The 17,300-nt window shown below is 37.9% G+C and overlaps 1 protein-coding gene across 1 annotated transcript in view; it reads left to right on the plus strand.

Annotated features, from left to right (window-relative positions):
* The window catches only part of PIEZO2 (piezo type mechanosensitive ion channel component 2), a 235,025-nt gene that overhangs the window by 102,711 nt on the left and 115,014 nt on the right, over positions 1-17,300 (plus strand). Inside the window, exons 4-5 of the mRNA XM_053989372.1 lie at positions 1,710-1,872; positions 15,116-15,326. Of these exons, the coding sequence (XP_053845347.1) occupies positions 1,710-1,872; positions 15,116-15,326 (374 nt within the window). The remainder of the gene's footprint in view (positions 1-1,709; positions 1,873-15,115; positions 15,327-17,300) is intronic.

Below are 17,300 nucleotides of genomic sequence, written 5' to 3' on the forward strand. Positions count from 1 at the left end.
CAAGGTGCATCCTGGGCTAATCTTCAGTGACATTAAGAGCCACCACACTGCAAAAAGAGTGGAGGGCTCATGTCAAGCCTGGATTTTCTGCAATGTTAACCAGGGTGGCCATGCTCTCATAAGCCAGTTGACTCTACAGCATGCTATGCTGGTACCAGTGGCACAAGAAACAATCAAGCACTCTAGTGAGGACTTTGCCATCTAACTCTTTTGCAAGCCTTTCAATTACTTTTTTTTTTTTTCAGGACAACTGAAAGCCATTAGCAAAATATTTTCAAGCTACTTAGCTGCCATACAGTGCATGACCATACAGGGTTAAGCTGTTGAAACAAACATTAAAGCCAGCTTTCTGATCACTTACCTTATTCCCACTTTGAGCATATGTTATTTTGCAAGATACACATCAGTGGAAAAGCTGGGTCAGCAGAGCAGCAGTGATGGAAATGTTGGATTTGATCGTGGGCACATGAGCAGACTCACACTGTTCTCAACAGTGGTTGTATTGTAATCACATTAGAGATTTTCTTGATACTCCAGGCCTGCATTTAATCACAGCAGTTGCAGGTAACTCCTTCACAAAGTTTCTTTTAGGCTTAAAACTGCGATGAAGAAAGGCCAGAGGTGACGTCTTTCTTTGCATCTATAAAACAACCTGTTAGGTTTCCTACCAGTACAGGCTATGAAGACCTAGTGCACTCACCTATGCCCGAGGAAATATACAGATGCCTCAACTGTCCTCAGAACTGATTGCAGACATAAATCCCTATAAAAAAAAAAAAATTGGAACTGCATATTTAAAATGCCTTAACTTCACACTTTCAATTAATTATGATTATATCCTCTCATTAATAGTTGAAAGTTTAATATGTGCATTCAGCAGCTTAATAAAAAGTTCGTTGTGCCACTAAACCTTAATCCAGGCTCTCCTTTTTTACAGGGAACCAAATATCAGACACTACATCCAAATCCAGAAAGTCGTATTTCCCAGTATAAGCATTTAAATCTGCACAATGAAACAGTGCAATTTTTTTTCCTACATAAAAATCATCATGCCTTACAGACCTTTCAGAGCAGAAGAAAGGCTTCCTTGGCAGGAATTGAACACAGTAATTAGCATTTAAATATTTGTACTTAAATACCCCAAAATGTATTCAAGTAGTCTGTTGAATAAAATGTATTAACAGTAAACATAATAAAACATGTTAAAATATTAAAGACTTTCTGGTTATTCTTCTGTGTGCCAGAAAGAAGAATTAGGCCTAACTTAAGTGTGGACATTCTCATCCATGGTGGACCTGGATGTTGTTGTCTTTGCAAGGAATGCTGGTAAAAGGATTGTGCTTAATACAGATGTATTTTCTAGGTACTCAGCTGAAATCTTTCATGTTGAATTTGGAGGTTATTTCTGTATTGTTCTCAAAAAATTGATTCAGAGCTGGGTTAATCAAAATGCTAAGTATCACTAAAATATGAGTGTGCAAGCTCCCAACAAATAATCACTTATTCTGTACTTCTGGAGAGCAAAAATACCTGTCTGTCTAGAGTTCCTCAATCATCTTTATATTTCCTATATTGCAAAGATTTCTTATTACTGACAGTTTGGGTTTTTTTCCTTGCCTTGAACTTACTTTCTGTTCCAGTTGAAAATGCCATTAGAAGTAACAAATGTCTCTTTGTTTTTTTGTTGTTTTTTTTTTCATCCCATACAGTGTGAAAGGAGCAGATGCTGGGAACGTGATCAGATTATTTGTACCAGATATTGGGATGTTCATTGCTAGTCTGACAATATGGCTCATCTGCCGCAACGTGTTTCAGAAGCCAGTAACCGAGGATGCAGCACAGTGCAACACGCAGTTTGAAAATGAGGAGATGGTATCAAATACACATTTCTATCTGTATGGCTTTTAGTGATCTTTGACATTCCTGTGTTCTGAAATGGTTTCATGAGCGCTGGCTATGTTAAGTAGTAAACTTTCTTTCAGGAAATGAAATGATTGGTTTTAAAGTGGAAAAATCGAAAGTTATTATGTTGAGAAAACAAACCAGAATATGAAAAGTGATAGATATGCTATAGGATTTTTCAAATAATGTTGAGTTAAGAAACAATCATGACAGTCCATCACAAGTTGTTCTTCACCAGAGCTGCTGGTTAAATCTGACAAGGTTGTTCTGCTACATACAGTACTCAGTTTCTTAGATAGCATTCCTATTTCCAAATTTCTTATCCAAGTATTACAGCAGCATCTGAGTGATTATCAGAAATTGCTCTTAAAGAATGGAAGAGAGACTGTGTGTTAAATTCATGGAAGGAGTTGTCTAAAACTTTGGTCATACTAAGTGAGATTGAGAATGATTTGGGGGAATGGCTTAGCTGGAAGTGTTGATGTGTTTTCTGTGTCTTTTACTTGTGGGGAGAAGAGTATCAGAGATACTGAATGCAGAAAAAGCCACAGAAAGAGGAAAACAATTTTGTGATATAAAAAGCCATGGTGGGAATTCAGGCCAGGGTGCAGAGAAATTTGTTCTACTAATTTTAACATGTTTTTTATCAGACTGTCTAGTTTGGCTTGGGGCTCATTTTCTGTCTTCTTTAACATATGGGTGGAATGGTGTTTCTTTACTCTCAAAACACCATTTTTAGGGGAGACAATTTCAACTTGCTCATTTCAAATAGAAATTGAATTTTGAAGTGAGTGAAATATTTAGGGGGCTCAGTTGCCCATTTTGGTGCCACTATATAGAGTAAAAAGAGACCTCTCTATATGTTGCCAGGTTGTCTGGATTGTGGCAGTGCCAGAAGCTGGTCAAATTTCTAGCACATGAGAGATCAATATCAGGACTGTGCTTTATACTCAGTTGCAGTTGGAATTCTTATGGGCTTTCCTGGCAGCTGAGGATTGCCTGAAGGTTGCAGCTTTTTAACTGCACATTGGAGGATATGTAGGGTTTAGTTTGATGTGCATATGCAAAGCTTTGTGTCTCCTGGAACATGGTTTTATCAGCTTTAAATCTGCTTTATCGTTGAAGCTGTGCAAAATGGATTTTGCAGCAGGCTAGATCCTTGGGCTATACCCAGAAAAGGAAAGAAGTGTGGCTTATTAGCATGGTTTGTGCTCAGTTCTCCTCTTAAATGAGTTTTATTTCACCAAAGTGAGCTCTAACAGACTTCTTTGGTGCTCTTGATCTTCTGAAGAGAAAGTATTCAGAAGCACAAAACAGGAGTAATCTGATGACAGAAACTCAGAAGAAAGATGGGCATAGTTTGGTTCCTCTGAAACCAGATGATGATTAGATATTCACTTTTTCTTCGGTTCAGAGGTGAACCTGAGCCTGGGGTCTGGGTCAAAGGGAGCTCGGTGTCCATGGGTGCTGGCAGGGTTCAATAGCCATTTCCCTCTAGTGCTAGGAAAAACCTGAGCTAGCAAACACTAATTGCATAGCACAGAGTGTAGCTTTATACAGCTTTATACAGGGCTGGTCCTGGACTGGCTACCTCAATGCCAAGGCAAGAGTATTCCATAAGGGAAGAAGGAGGGAGACAAGAAAACTCTGACTGCAAAGAAATATGAATCCTGTGCAAATAGAAATATGTGTAAATATGTTTTTTTTCCTTCACATCAAAACCCAGTGAATATTATTTATGTTCTGTAAACTGCATGTATTGCAGAATATTTAGTGAACATAGCAGCTGTATTTAGATTTAGTGACACCCAAAGCTCTATCACAGGCATTTTATAAAAAGGGGATAATATATTCTCTTACGTGAGGGGATCCCAAATACTTTAAGGAATTCTGCCCTTCACAGCCAAATGATGAATCTGCATCAGAGTAATCTGCTAGCTTTATAAAGATTGAGTGAAATGGAGAGTGGAAGATCAACACGTTTTTCCAAACTTCAGTTTTCTCTTTCTAGGTGTCTGCACATAACTTCCTGGAATAATTTCTGCTAGTTAGGAGGAGGAGGCAGAAGCAGCTGAATCTGCAAGGAATATGTATTTGGCAGGAGTGACTGAAAGGAACCTAATGCATATGCAGATCAGGCCACTGAGTGTCTGATTTTGGGAGAATGTTGACATGGTCTAAAATGAGTCCAAACTCTGTAGGTTTCACATAATTTTCAATTCTTTCTTGGTAGAGTACACTGGAAAAGGGAAGACTTAGTAAGTGACCAGTTCTTTGAATTCTGCATGAGCTGACTGATGCCTGTAGTTCTGTGTTGGTGCAGCTCGTTACTGATGCTGTAACTTCATTGAATTAGAAAACACAAACTGCGTTGCAGCAACAACTGTCCTACAAAAAGACACTTCAGAAAAAAATGCTGAGTTTGGTATTGTATCTCCAAGGGAAATAGTCCTGGGTTTGTTAACCCAGTCCTGTAGGTAATTCTGGAGTTGAAGAGGGGCTGCTGAGAGTTCCTGCCACCAGCCCTCAGAAATTTGTGGTAGGAGCTTTTGTTAAGATTGCATCAGCTGATTTAAGCAGCCTTAGCAGAGCCTTTACAGAGGTAGCTTTTGAGATTGATAGATGCCTAGCCACAGATGGTTCTGTAAATCAAGTACTTCCAAGCCAAAGCAGTGTCTTGCAGCTTTACCTTCTTGCGTTAAATAATTTACATTGAATGATTCCCAGACCTCTTTGCTTTGTAGGAGAGTGAAATACTATCAAAGTAGGCTTAATAAAAAAAAGAAAGGTTAATCTATTTGCTCCTTCCAGCATTTCTGTTAAATAATTGGTTTGATACTGCTATAATTAACCTTTTCAAAGGATGGTGTGAGCCCATCACATTTCAGTTGATATATGGGCATGTTGTAAAAATGCCTCCAGTTGAGCAGCAGTGTGTGTGCTGTATTTTGGCATGGCAGTAGCCTCAAGAAACCAGCCACGATGGATCAGATTGCTTGTGGATTGAGATGCAATTCAAAATAAGAAAAAGTATCAGAAATCCAAATTAAGAACAACAAGGATGTGTTGAAAAATGGATGTCTTTCTCCATTACACTGCCTCTAACTTTAAGGGAAACAGATCTCCATCAGAAAAGTTTATTCTACAGAACAGAACTGGGGAGGAGGCTCTAAGGCAGTGAGACTCTCAATTATTTGTAAGTAATGCTATCCCAGGAATAAGCAAAGAGTGTGGTTTTAATTAACAGTGAGTCATGGAGTAGGAAGGTCTGCCAGATACCAGGCTGCAGTCCAACTCATTACCACCCCTAAATGGTTGCACACTTGGAGCAAACGTGTCTGCAGGCTCTTTTTATTAGAGCCCAGAAAATTTAAAGCAGGTGAATTCAGCTGGAGACAGGCCCGGGTTGCAAATGCTGAAAAGCACGATGCCAGTCACAAGGTGTGAAAGGTGGAAGAAAATAAGAAGCAACATTTAACTCGCAGCTGCAGCCGAAAGTACAACATTTTTGATTTGGAGCAGATGGTGGTTTATGTGCCAAAATGCAAATACAGTATATACAGTCTGATAGGTATTAGAAAGGAAGTAGCCTTTTCTTGAGACTGTGGATGAATTGCTTAATGTTTTACGTGACACTGGAAGGAAGGAAAACCCTTCTGCAATTACACAACTTAAACTTTAGAAGAGGTGTTGATCTTACTTGAAAAAAACACCTGCTGTAGTCTTCAATGCAGCTTCCTCATAAAGCACTTGCTGCTTTGCCCATTGAAGCTCGTTTCTCATGCATGATGTCCTAGAAAGTAAATAGGACCATTAGGTCCTTATTTTGTCTCATAATCTGGAGTAAGCTTGATCCCAAAGCTTCCACCCATCCTCTTTTCTACAGCAGTCAGGGATTAGTTTGGGATCTCAACAGAGAAAAAAAAAAATGGGGAGAAAAAAGGAAATGGAGGAATTTTTTTTTTTTAAATAAACTAAAGTTTGAGAAGAATGTGAGGAGAGTCACATTGTGAATGTGAGAATGCCTGGAGTCAAGATACTGGACTGGAATCAGGAGGACCATCATGGCTCTCACTTTGGCCACAAACTTGGTTTGTGTCCTCAAGTCTACTACTTCATCTGTCTCTTGGCTCCTGTGTCCCTGGGCACACAAAAAATGCTTGGTTCCCCAGCTTTGTCTGTCTAAACAGTGACAGGCTGTTTGTCTTCTGCATACATTGAGAATGTAGTGCATTGAGAGCTCTCACTTGCTCCAGGTCCCCAAGTGTAACTGCAGTACATTCCATACAGGACAGAACAGACAGGCTCTGAGAACTGCCCATGTTCCATGCCTTGTCCAAGGACTTTTTAGCATAGGAATTACACTTTTAGACCAGTATCCTTATCCTGAAAGTAACTGGTACCTGCTGGATAAGGATAACAGCAAATAAGAAAATACCCCTCTGCAATGTAAGAGTTTATCCTGATCTCTCCTAGTGTGAGAACAACTTTAATCCTAAAACATGTGGTTTCAAATCCCTTCCAATAAAGGTTGTTTATAATTATAGCTACTCTGAATAATCTTGTTAAACATATAATTACCCAGACTCTTTTAAAACCTCATTAATTTCTGGGCTTCAGTGGTATCATGAAGCAAAGACTTTCACGATTTAGTAAGTGCTCTTTGATTTTATTTTGAGTTTAACACTATTTAATTTTATGGAAGGTCCCTTGTATTACATGTAATAAATTAGAGTGAGGCGATGTAAGGGAAATCAAATGTATTTATTATCTTCTATATTTGACCTTTAAAGGCTAAACAATCTGTGGGGGTTTTTTTTAATTTGTCATTTTAATTACTTTTTTTTTTTCTGAACAAATATTCTTTTGAGACGCAGAGATTATCAGTTCCTCAGCATTTCAGGCAAGGTTTTACCATTGATTTGAATTATAATATTATGACATTGATTATTAGGTTCAGAGATTTTAGGGTTGAGCAATTCTACCAGCATATCACCTACCTGAATGTTCTGCACAAGTGAAGTGAACAGCTCTGAGATAGGTCTGATGTCCCAGTCTTTGCAGTTGCATTTTTCTTGCCTTCCGAAGTAACCTGCCTTAAGCAGTTTACAGTGGTGCCCATGACCCTGCCTACAGGACCATCTCATTTTTCTTGAAGCCTGTGATGGGTATATTTCTCCTTAGATGATTTATTGGTTTGTATTTATGTCTTAATTTAATTAGATTTTACCAGTATCAAACATTCACCTGACTTGATTAGTGGTCATTGACATGGGATGCTTTGGCCCTGATTTCTCTAAACATCTTCCCATATGCAGCTCCTCTTTCAATATTTGCTTCTCTTCTGAGATAGAAAATTGTTGCTATTGTGGGAAATATTATGAAAAAATAACTTCTTAGAGAGGTTTGGAATAATTTGGCTTCTTTGAGCTTCCTGATTGTGCCTCTATTATTTTTCATCTTTTTTTTTCTTGTTGCCCATATTAAGCATAGAACTAGCTTACTTTTTCTAATTGGTTATTAACATTTCTCTGATTCTGACCTCTGCAGAACAGGTCAACCCACTTGGTCTTTGTGTGCTTTGAACATGGTATAAACAGGATTTTAAAACTTTTTTTTCTGCAGTTTTAAGAGTAGATGAGGCTCCCTTATCTCTCTGCTTGTGATGCTTGTAGTGGTGAAGTTTCCCAGACCTTACACAACTGCCTCCCTCAGTAACAATTCTAATGCATCTCATCTTAACAAGGGTCAAAAGTTTACAAGTTACATTAGCTCCTTGGTTTGATGCACATGTCTTTGGATAAGTCTTAACACAAATACGTAATTATACTACAGCAGGCTGCAGCCACATGGTGTTACATAGTGCAGTGTGTTACCAAAGGCTGTCAGCCTGCTGGGCAGGAAACTTCAGTGTGCACCTGTCCTCTTCTGGGCCGAAACATGACAGGATGCAATTCTTCTTGTGGCAGCTCTTCATTGGGGTTACTAACAGTTCTCCCTTCCAAATTTTGAGATACAAAGTTATTAACCAAGAGATTAAAATCCTGGAATACTACTGCCTTTGGACAGCCTAAGTGAGGAATAACACAGTAGAAGGAATCTCTTGGCTCATGGAATTCAATCTGCTGTTACTGCTGACAGCTGTCACACAATTCCCTCTGGAAGGTAGAAAACACCATCTTGAAAACAGGGAAGTTTTTCTTCATCCCGTTGTTTCAGAAATGACCCTGTTCAGTAATTTTGCTTTTCTGGTGGTTGGAAAACATCTGAGTTATATTGCACATATACTCATAACTACCTTATAACCTTTTTAGTTCTTCTGCTTTTTTGCTTCAATATAATGTTTCCTTCTCTATAATTAATTTCTCTGATAGATTGGGAGAAAAAACTCATATCTTTCTTTAAGGTTGTTCTGCAAGACAGAAGACAAGTGACTTTGGATCCCCTTGAAGATTAGACATCACATTCTCTTATTCATCCCAGTAGTCTGAGGTTCTTCAGGGTGGTACTGGAGAAGTATCCAAGTCACTTTGGTTTGCAAATAACAACAGCACCACAGTTGGGTATTTACTCTCCTTCTTAGCAAGATGCATACTAGTACAGTAGGTATATTTATTGGGCCAGGAATTACTCCATATAGGTGCTGTGTATACCTGCTCTAGCTCCATTAATGGCATTGTGTCTTGTAGTCATAATCCAACTCTTCCTATTTCCTTTTCACTAAAAAAGAAGTGTTTAATTGTCTCAGGCCAAACCACTAAACTCTGTGGTTCTCTTTTGCATTTGGCTTCTGTGCCTGACAACCTTATGAAGTCAAGATGTGAAGCTGTATTTCAATATTGGCCCAGTGAGTCGTGTGCTGAAATCACTCAGTGTTTGCTCAGGTGCGATGGGTACTTTGGGAAGTGAAATAATCTCTGGTTCTCTCAGTACAATATCTATTGTATACAGGATTTAATGAGTTGCCTTCCTGTTATCTTGATCCAGAACAGTGCTTGTCTTTATTAATTTATTTTGAATTTCCTTTGACTTGCTAAATGTTTCTGTCCTTATGTACTTCCAGTAAAGAGCTGATCCTTTTTTTTTTTTTTTTTTGTAATGAGTTATTCTTTCCCACAGGAGATTTTGCTGTGGAGGTGTATGTATGGCATTTATTACTGCAAACACACTGAAAGTTATTTCTGATCTACATCTATCTTTCTGTGTAGGCCTTTAACCCAAGCTTTAGCACATTTAAGATGTACCAGTGATAAAAATTTTCAGTAAGATCTATATGACTTAAAGTTAATTTATGATTTTCTTTTCAGTGATTCAGCTGAGTAATATAAATTATTAAAATAACCTGCTTAAATTCCAAGATGCATCTATCTCATTAATGTCACACCTTCCTAAATGTTCACTGCAGTCCCACACTTGATTAGTTCAGCTCATTTAGCAGGGCCTTCCCTTGAAGTCACACAGTTTCCTTTTTCTATCCCAGCTTGCAGCCCACAGCCTCCTCTCCATACCTACCCCCTTGTTTGGGTAGCCTGCTGTTCCCCTCTGTCTTTCTGTAGATCCCATGTACCTGACACAAGATGACCTTAAAGAAGGTACTCTTGCTAAGCAGCCCCATCTCTGTAGGAATCAAGTTCAATGATGTGTGGGAATTGTTTATGTGGAAATGTTTGAATCTATTCTGTGGCAGGAAAAGCAAGGACATCCACTTCTCACATGCCGATGCTTTCAGAACAGTGTAGTTTTACGCTTTCTTGCAAAATTGAAAATTCAATAAATGATTGTGTTGACATGGTTTAGTATTGACCACAGGTTGAAAATACAGTCATTTAGATCACATTAAGGGCTTGCAGTTCCTTTGATGGTAAAAGAAGTAGCAGTTCAGTTTCTTTTCCAGCTTTTTTGCTCACAGCTGGGTCTGTCTCAGGAATATTGTATTATTTTGATTATTTTTTCTATATTCACTTGCATATGTGCTGCTTCTAAAAGCAAGTAAGTAACTAATTCTTCCTACTGCTGCAACTATCTTATATTTGAAGATAAAGGTTGAAGATCTTTTTTAAGGAGGAAAGAGGGTTTTTAGAGCAAACTTATTAGTAGGAATTCAGTCATTTTATGATAGGTTGAATGCAGTACCTAAGTGTCTATGGAGACAATCGAACTAAGTGTGAGAGTAGAGAGAGAGTCTATTTCTATTGTTCTGCTGGTAAAATTGAATCAAATAGCTTTTCTCACATAATTCCTAAACCAAACTGTTCATTACAGGTTGTTTTTTTGAAATGGGAAGTCCAGAAACCTGGGCCTCGTGGTTTTAACAGGCTTAGATGTGTAACAAATCATATCTGTGTTACTCTATTGCAGGTATGGAATAAAAATCTCTGATTAGAGGTAAAGAAGTAGTTCTAGGTGGTGATATCTTGAGAGAATCACACTTTTACAGTGGCAGTGTCACCAGGATGGTGTGACTATGAGTCCCAGGGCACACAAATATGGGGCAGCATGAAGACAATCCAGCCCCCTTGAGAGAATCTGGTGTGGCTATCAGCAGCAGGGGCTAGAAGTCTGTGCTGAGGTCTGTAACGCTACAGCTAGAAAAGTGTAACATTCCCACTCTTCTCTGTTTCCTGGTACTGGCTGGGAGTGTCAAAATACTGAAAAGAGGCTATTTGAACAACATTTATGAGCCAAGAAGAAGCACCTGAACCCTCACAGGAACTTACTCTTGTGAGCTTAGCAGCACATACTTGAGAGGTCCCAATAATTAGTACAATGTATTCAGCAGGATGGGAGTTATGAGACTTGCATCCCCTTAGGTGTAATAATTCTGGATAATTAAATTTTCTTGCTGTCAGTATTTGAATTTTTGAAGGGTTTCATTTGTGTCCCCTCTAGAATTGAAAAGTCAATAAATGAGAAAACTTGTGTTTACAGACTCAATACTATTAAAAGTAGGTACAAAGCAAAGAGAGCTCTGAAGCAAAAATGGGGTTTAGGTTAGAGTTAAGGCTTCCTGTTAGTAAATACATCTCTGAGGCTAGAGGATATCTCTATGCAGTAGTGTTTATACTGTACCAGATGAAACATTTAAAAGTTGGATGTTGAAAAAGCAGCCCCCAAAGTAGCTAATGGACATTCTGGCCCTGGCCACAAGAGCAGCTGCCATAGCTGCCACAGGAGCTATACTGTTTCCTTGCCTGTTCTCCATCTCAGTTTGGCAGTTTAAAAAAGTGTTGTACAATAAATACTCCAGGGACTTCCACATGATTGCTAAAAAACCTAAACTGCATTTAGTTTGTTTATAAAAAGTCCTGGGGCCCTGCTCTGCAGAGCAAGGGTCATGGAAACACATGTTTATGGCTTCACAAATGCTCTATACTCCTTGAATGGAGAAGTTTATTTGATTTAATCAGCATCCACAGGGATCCTGTAATTGCATAATAGGTAATTTATTATGGAAGTAAAAGTATTTTTCTAACTGTAGCCTATGTAGCATGGGTTTGTAGCTTTAGACTAATCCACATAGTAAAAAAGAGCTTTGCAAAGCAATCTGACTGAAGTAATGGTGTTCTGTGATGAGCGCGTGCTTGTATGGCTTTTTAATCATCAGAAAGTGTTAAAACAACAAGCACATTATCACCATGTTGGATGTGAAAACTGTTCACTGTTTGCTTGCCTTCTGCAATTGGAAGTGCTCAATGTGAGAAAATGAAAAGCCAGCCCAGATGATCCAGTTAGAGGGTGGTGAATATGAGAGCAGGGAATCCAAAGTTTGTCTTTTCAACACACACTGGAACATGGCCTTCCATCTAGTTCAGCAAAGGAGCATGGCCTTTCATCCTGGATACGGAATTAAAAACAGATATGTTTGTTTTTTAAAAAAAGACAGTAAAATCAAACCTAGAGCTGTTTAACTGTCATAGTCTTTGCTGACATAACCATCAACTGTGTCATGAAACCAGGCAATTCTTGCACAGCCATATCATTGATAATTCTGTCTGTCCTGAAAAGCTGCAAACCAGCATGTATCTGTTCTGAAAAAGCTTCTGGGACTCCATATGGTGGTTGTTATTGATGATCCCATTTGCCAGCTTGTCTTAAACTGAGGAGGGCGGTTGATGAACTCCAACTCCCAACAGATTTTTGTAGTTTTAGAGGGAAAACTTGGAAATCAGTTTGGTATTTCCTGAGGTTCAGAATGCTGAAGTTTTCTTTCCAACATCCGATGACCTCAATAACACCAGAAGTAGGTTTTTCTCCATTTCCTGCGAATGTTTGTGACGTCTTAATTTTCTTGATGAACTTGGAATTCGTATTTTCATGTCTAAATAAAAGTTAAAAAACAAGGACTGTTAACTTCTTTGTTAACTCATGGACATTGAAGCTTTTAGCTATGCTTAAAGTGTATAAACCTCAGTCCATGGAAACTTCAGACCATGGTCTCCTTCTCAGCTTCAGTTATATCTTGGTCCATTGAAATATCCTCTCCCTGGGTGTGCTGTATCATACATGTCAGGACTAGATTATTAATGCTTAACTCTCAAGGCAAAATGTAACCTAAATGTTCTTTAGATCAATGAAGCAAGATTAAATAGCCTTAAAATTAAAAAATTATGGTCCTAGTTATGACATAAAATCCAGAGATCTATTTTGAGGAGATTTTGAGGTGTGAATTTGGGCATTTGGCACCTGATGTTTGGAATGCAGGTAGGGATGAAAGAGAGAAAATTATATCAAGTCCTACCTTTCATTGGGATGTTTTGTGTGGTTTCCTTACTTCTGTGTCCTCCTTTTTATTTCATTATTTGAAGGTATTGTGTGTTCTCTTCCAATTTATACTTAAAAATATTTTTATTACTTTCATTTTCCCCACAAAAGCATTTTCTGCTTGTTTGGAGAATATTTTAGTATTGTTTTTTGTGACTCTTCAGACTTTTATTTCCTGTTCCTGCCTATGTATAATTCATAGCAATCAGCAATTTTAAGCTGTAATAAATATATGAAACCTGTCTTCATGTTTAACATAATATTCAAAGAGAGATGAATACTGATGGCCTTCCATGAAAAAATTTACTTATTTGATTCTTATATACTTTTTAAGTGAGTGTATGTTTTAACGTGTATTGTCTTCAGCAAGCTGAAGAAACAAGGGTCTCCTTCACACAAATCTATGTTTAGGAAGTGTGCCTTTTCAAAACCTTTAAATGTCCATCAGTCTCACTCATTCTCTTTCTTTGGGATATGGATGCTATTGAAGTTTCACTGTTCACTGGTTATGTTAAGCTCAAGGCACAGAATTTAACATAAAAAGAACCAGGAGAAGCAGAATTGGACTCAAAAGGACTAGATGAAGAGCATGTTAATCTAGTATTTGTAACACAAGCAAAAAGGATTATAATGTTTGCCCTTTGTTTAACTTTCTCACTGAAACAGCTCTGGCGGAAGTTAGGGCAGAAATTATTGCTGTGCCTACTGTCAGCATTCTTTCTGAATATTTAATGTTTCCTGTCCTTCGGATAGGAGGTCGGATATGAGCAGCAGTGGTGAACAGACAGAATGCCTCTTTTTGATGCATGGCTTGAAATGTGATGGCTGGATGTTTGGGCTGCCATCTCTCTATTATTTTGCATAATGTGCTAATAATTTCTATTTTGAGAGCTGTATAGGCAAATGGTGACAACAAGAAAGCAATTAAAATTCTATTATACCCCATGTAAAATATATAGTGGTAGTGAAATAGCTGGATAAGTCCAAAAGAAATGTAGATTTTCCAGATCAGCCTTTTGTATTTATTACATATTTTGTTGTCTGTAAAATAGAGATTCTTTAGAACAAGCAGGTTTGTTTGCTTGTTTGTTTTCCTGGGCATTCACAACAGTGTTAATGCTCTGCAGTTAGAGGAGAAAGCTGGCAACAAACTTAGAGGTGAACTGAAGGAGTGAAGGCATCTACAGGGAATTTTGTTCTTTTGGGAATTCACATAATGTAATGGTACAGAAGAATTTGGTTAAGTATGTTGAGAGTTCATCTGTTCCTACTGCAATCTGATCTGTCAGTGTGGATTTTTTTCTGCCAAAGGTCACCAATACATATAAAACTGCTATTCTGATGAAAAATACTAATAATCTCTCTTTTTTAATTTCACACACAGAGATATGGTTTGGCCAGAGCTAGTGTTACCTAATACCAGTCTAAATTACTGCCAAAAAAGCTATTCTGTATTATACCAAATGAGAACCTGGCTCAAAACTCTTACTTTTTTTTTTTTTTATGATGCCCCTACATTTCCATGAATGACTAATTTTTCCATAAATTGTATCTTTGTGTGGGCCTGTTGCTAATCCTGCAGATTCTCACTGTGGGTTGATGATTTAGTCTGCATCACTCAATAGTTGTGTATGTCTTCTGGTCTCCAAGGTATGATGGAGGCTTGATGGTGAAGACCACTGCCAAATCCTAACAAACTACTGAAGTATGATGGGCCTTTCCACGTTTCCTTCTTTTCGTTTTTCCATTGTGTAGTTCTAAGTCACTGGTCTCATTACCCCTGCCAAATTGTTGTAGAATACTCAAGATTTCACTACATCTCTCTTGCTCACATTTTCACCTTCCACCATCAGTTGATCTCCACATTTCTCATTCTCTCCCCAAGCCTCTGCTTAGTCTATTTTTTCTCTCCCAAACTGCCCTTTAGTCAGCAAAGAGTTATCTGTCCATTCATTTCAGCCCTTGTTGTCCTGTTCCAGATCACGCATACTTGCTCCATTCTAGGTTTTGCATTTAGAGAAAGGGTTGATGAAAAATGGGTTTGGAAAGTGAGACCCATTGAGCAACATCAATCCAGGGATTACCATTTTTTGAACTTATAACTGAAACCTTTGAGACAAAGAGGAGTTTAAAAGATATTAGATAGCAGGATGCTTATCTTTCTAAGAATGCTGAACTAATCAAACGAAATTTCATGTGTAAATAGGCAAGCAGCTTTCCCAGAGACCACCTTTAACAACCTTTTATTTTGAGACAATTCTGAAATGAGAGCCATTAATGTACATCTCTAGCTTTAGTACCTCTTTCTTAGGTCTCACTACTTGGCATTGCCAAAGATTTTAAGAAGACTTAATTGTTAAATAATATATGCGTGGGTTTTAATTTCAAATTCCTTTGTGTTTCTCTCTCTCTCTGTGTTTTTGCTATTTTTCTTTCCTTCCTTCTCCTTTAGGCTGTAAGAGAAAAATTAGAGCCAGATGATGCTTTGATGTATGAAGAAGATCTGGATGACGACGACTGTGGAGAAGCAGAATTTGAGGAGACCATGAAATTAAAACTGCTGCGTAGAATTGCCTTTCTAGCATCCAAACTGAGGGAGTTTATTGGCAATATGATAATCACCACTGGAAAAGTTGTTGTTACAATTTTACTTGGTTCAGCAGGTTGGTGTATTTGAAAAATTTCCTCAGGAGCCCATTAGATTCTGCGTTTAACAAATGAGTTTTCAGCACTTTGGCACCTACGGGAGTAACAATGGAAATTTTTAAGGGAAAAGAAATTGCTGCTGATTTTATTAAATTAACTCTTTGGCAAGTATTGGAATATGCTGAGTTGCTTAATTTTTTTGTGCTGATACTGTGTGGCCCTGTCATTCCATTTATGATTTTCACAGTTGCTCTTATAACCAAATGGTGAATGGGGGGTATATCATAATTATAAATTATTATATATATATATATATTGTGTGTGTGTATATATACACACATATGTATTTATATTAAAGTGAATTCATAGATTTGGTTTCATCACTTCTAAGTATAAAAAGGAACTGTATTCACATAGCCTTTAAAAAAATGTTATTTGTTTGACCATGTAGTTTGTAAAAAGAGTGATAACCAGACTTCCTGGTTTGTTTGTTTGTTTTTTTTTTTTTTTTTTTTTAATTATTTAGTTGGTAAGAGTAGTTGTTTTGATGTTATATAGCCTACCTTTTTATAGGACATTTGATTTAATACCACATAATCAGCTACATCCAGAACAGAAAGGTACAAAATTACTTTAGGTTGTAACTACTGAATTCAAAATTAGATCATGGAATTGTAGATCAGCATTTATCTGCCAACTCACATGTTTGAATGGAGTGATACTTATAAACATTACAACTTAACATTAAAGTTGTCAGTATATGAAGTATAAACAACAGTACAAAAAAGTTTGATACTGAATAATGAGAATTGGAGGTGTGGCCGTTACAATAAGGCAGGATCTCTCATTAAGGCAAGATTGCTAAACAGCCTTACATGTAGCTAAATAGAAAGTAATAAATCTAAAAAGAGAAAAAATATGTGGGCTACCATAGGGCCTAACACTAGGGAAGAGAGAAGTCATTAAGAAACCCAAATAAACAAAACCAAAAAGCCTGATGCCACTCTACATAGGTGAACATCTTCCATGTTCAAGGGGAAGCAGAAGGATTGTGCAGCAGTGGCAGGGGGCAGTTTCTTCTGAATGATAATGGGCATCTTGCCTGTGGAGCTCTAACACAAGCCAAAAAGTGGGAGGTGTTCAGAGTAGAGTTACAAAAAGTACTTCAGGTCTGAGAAGCCTCTACTCCAGAGAGAGACCTTGAACTTTATAAGTTAAATTCTTCCTTACTTACCACTCCAAAAAAGATGAAGGGTGGCTTGACTGCAACCCAAAAGAACTGACAAAGATACAAAGTGTTGCCATTTTTTAAGGTATCTCATCTAGTAGAATTGATAATAGGAGCCAACAGTTAAGTCGTAAACCTAGGCAATTTCAGACCAGAAATAAATTTTGTATTTTTCACAACTGGCCATAATAAATAACTTATTTTAGAATGTCATGTATTCTCATTCTCCAAAAGTGTTGGAAATAAAGACAAAATGTCTCTTTGTAAGAAGAAATGAAATAGTTACAAGCTTGAGGCAGAAATTGTTGGGTGAAGTTTTACAGCACCATAAGTGAAAGCTTAAAATATGATGAGAAAGATGTGATGGTGAAGCTCAGGCACATGACTGTGGATATGAGTCCTTACAGTGCCTGAACTCAGCTCAGGACCAACCCTGGGAGAGCTGCTCCCTGAAGACACATCAAACCAGCACTTGGTGAGGGGCAGGGCCAGCAGGCACACTGGAGCTATGGGCCACCAGGAGCCTGCAGGTCTGTGCTGAGGAAGGTAGCTCCTAGACATCTACTAATTAAAAAGCTTAAAAGTAAATTCAGGCAGGGACTCCTGCTAGCTCTGGCACTGTTGCTTCAGAGAATCAGAAATGGGCTGCTGTGCTGGCTGCAAGCTCTTATATCATTTTCTCATAGTTGCCACTCTTAGACATTAACTCTTTTCTGCTTCCTATCTTATTTTTGCAGGCTCCCAGAAGAGCACTGAGTCCCTT

The sequence above is a fragment of the Vidua macroura genome, chromosome 1, assembly GCF_024509145.1.
Source record: "Vidua macroura isolate BioBank_ID:100142 chromosome 1, ASM2450914v1, whole genome shotgun sequence".
Classification (NCBI taxonomy): Eukaryota; Metazoa; Chordata; class Aves; order Passeriformes; family Viduidae; genus Vidua; species Vidua macroura.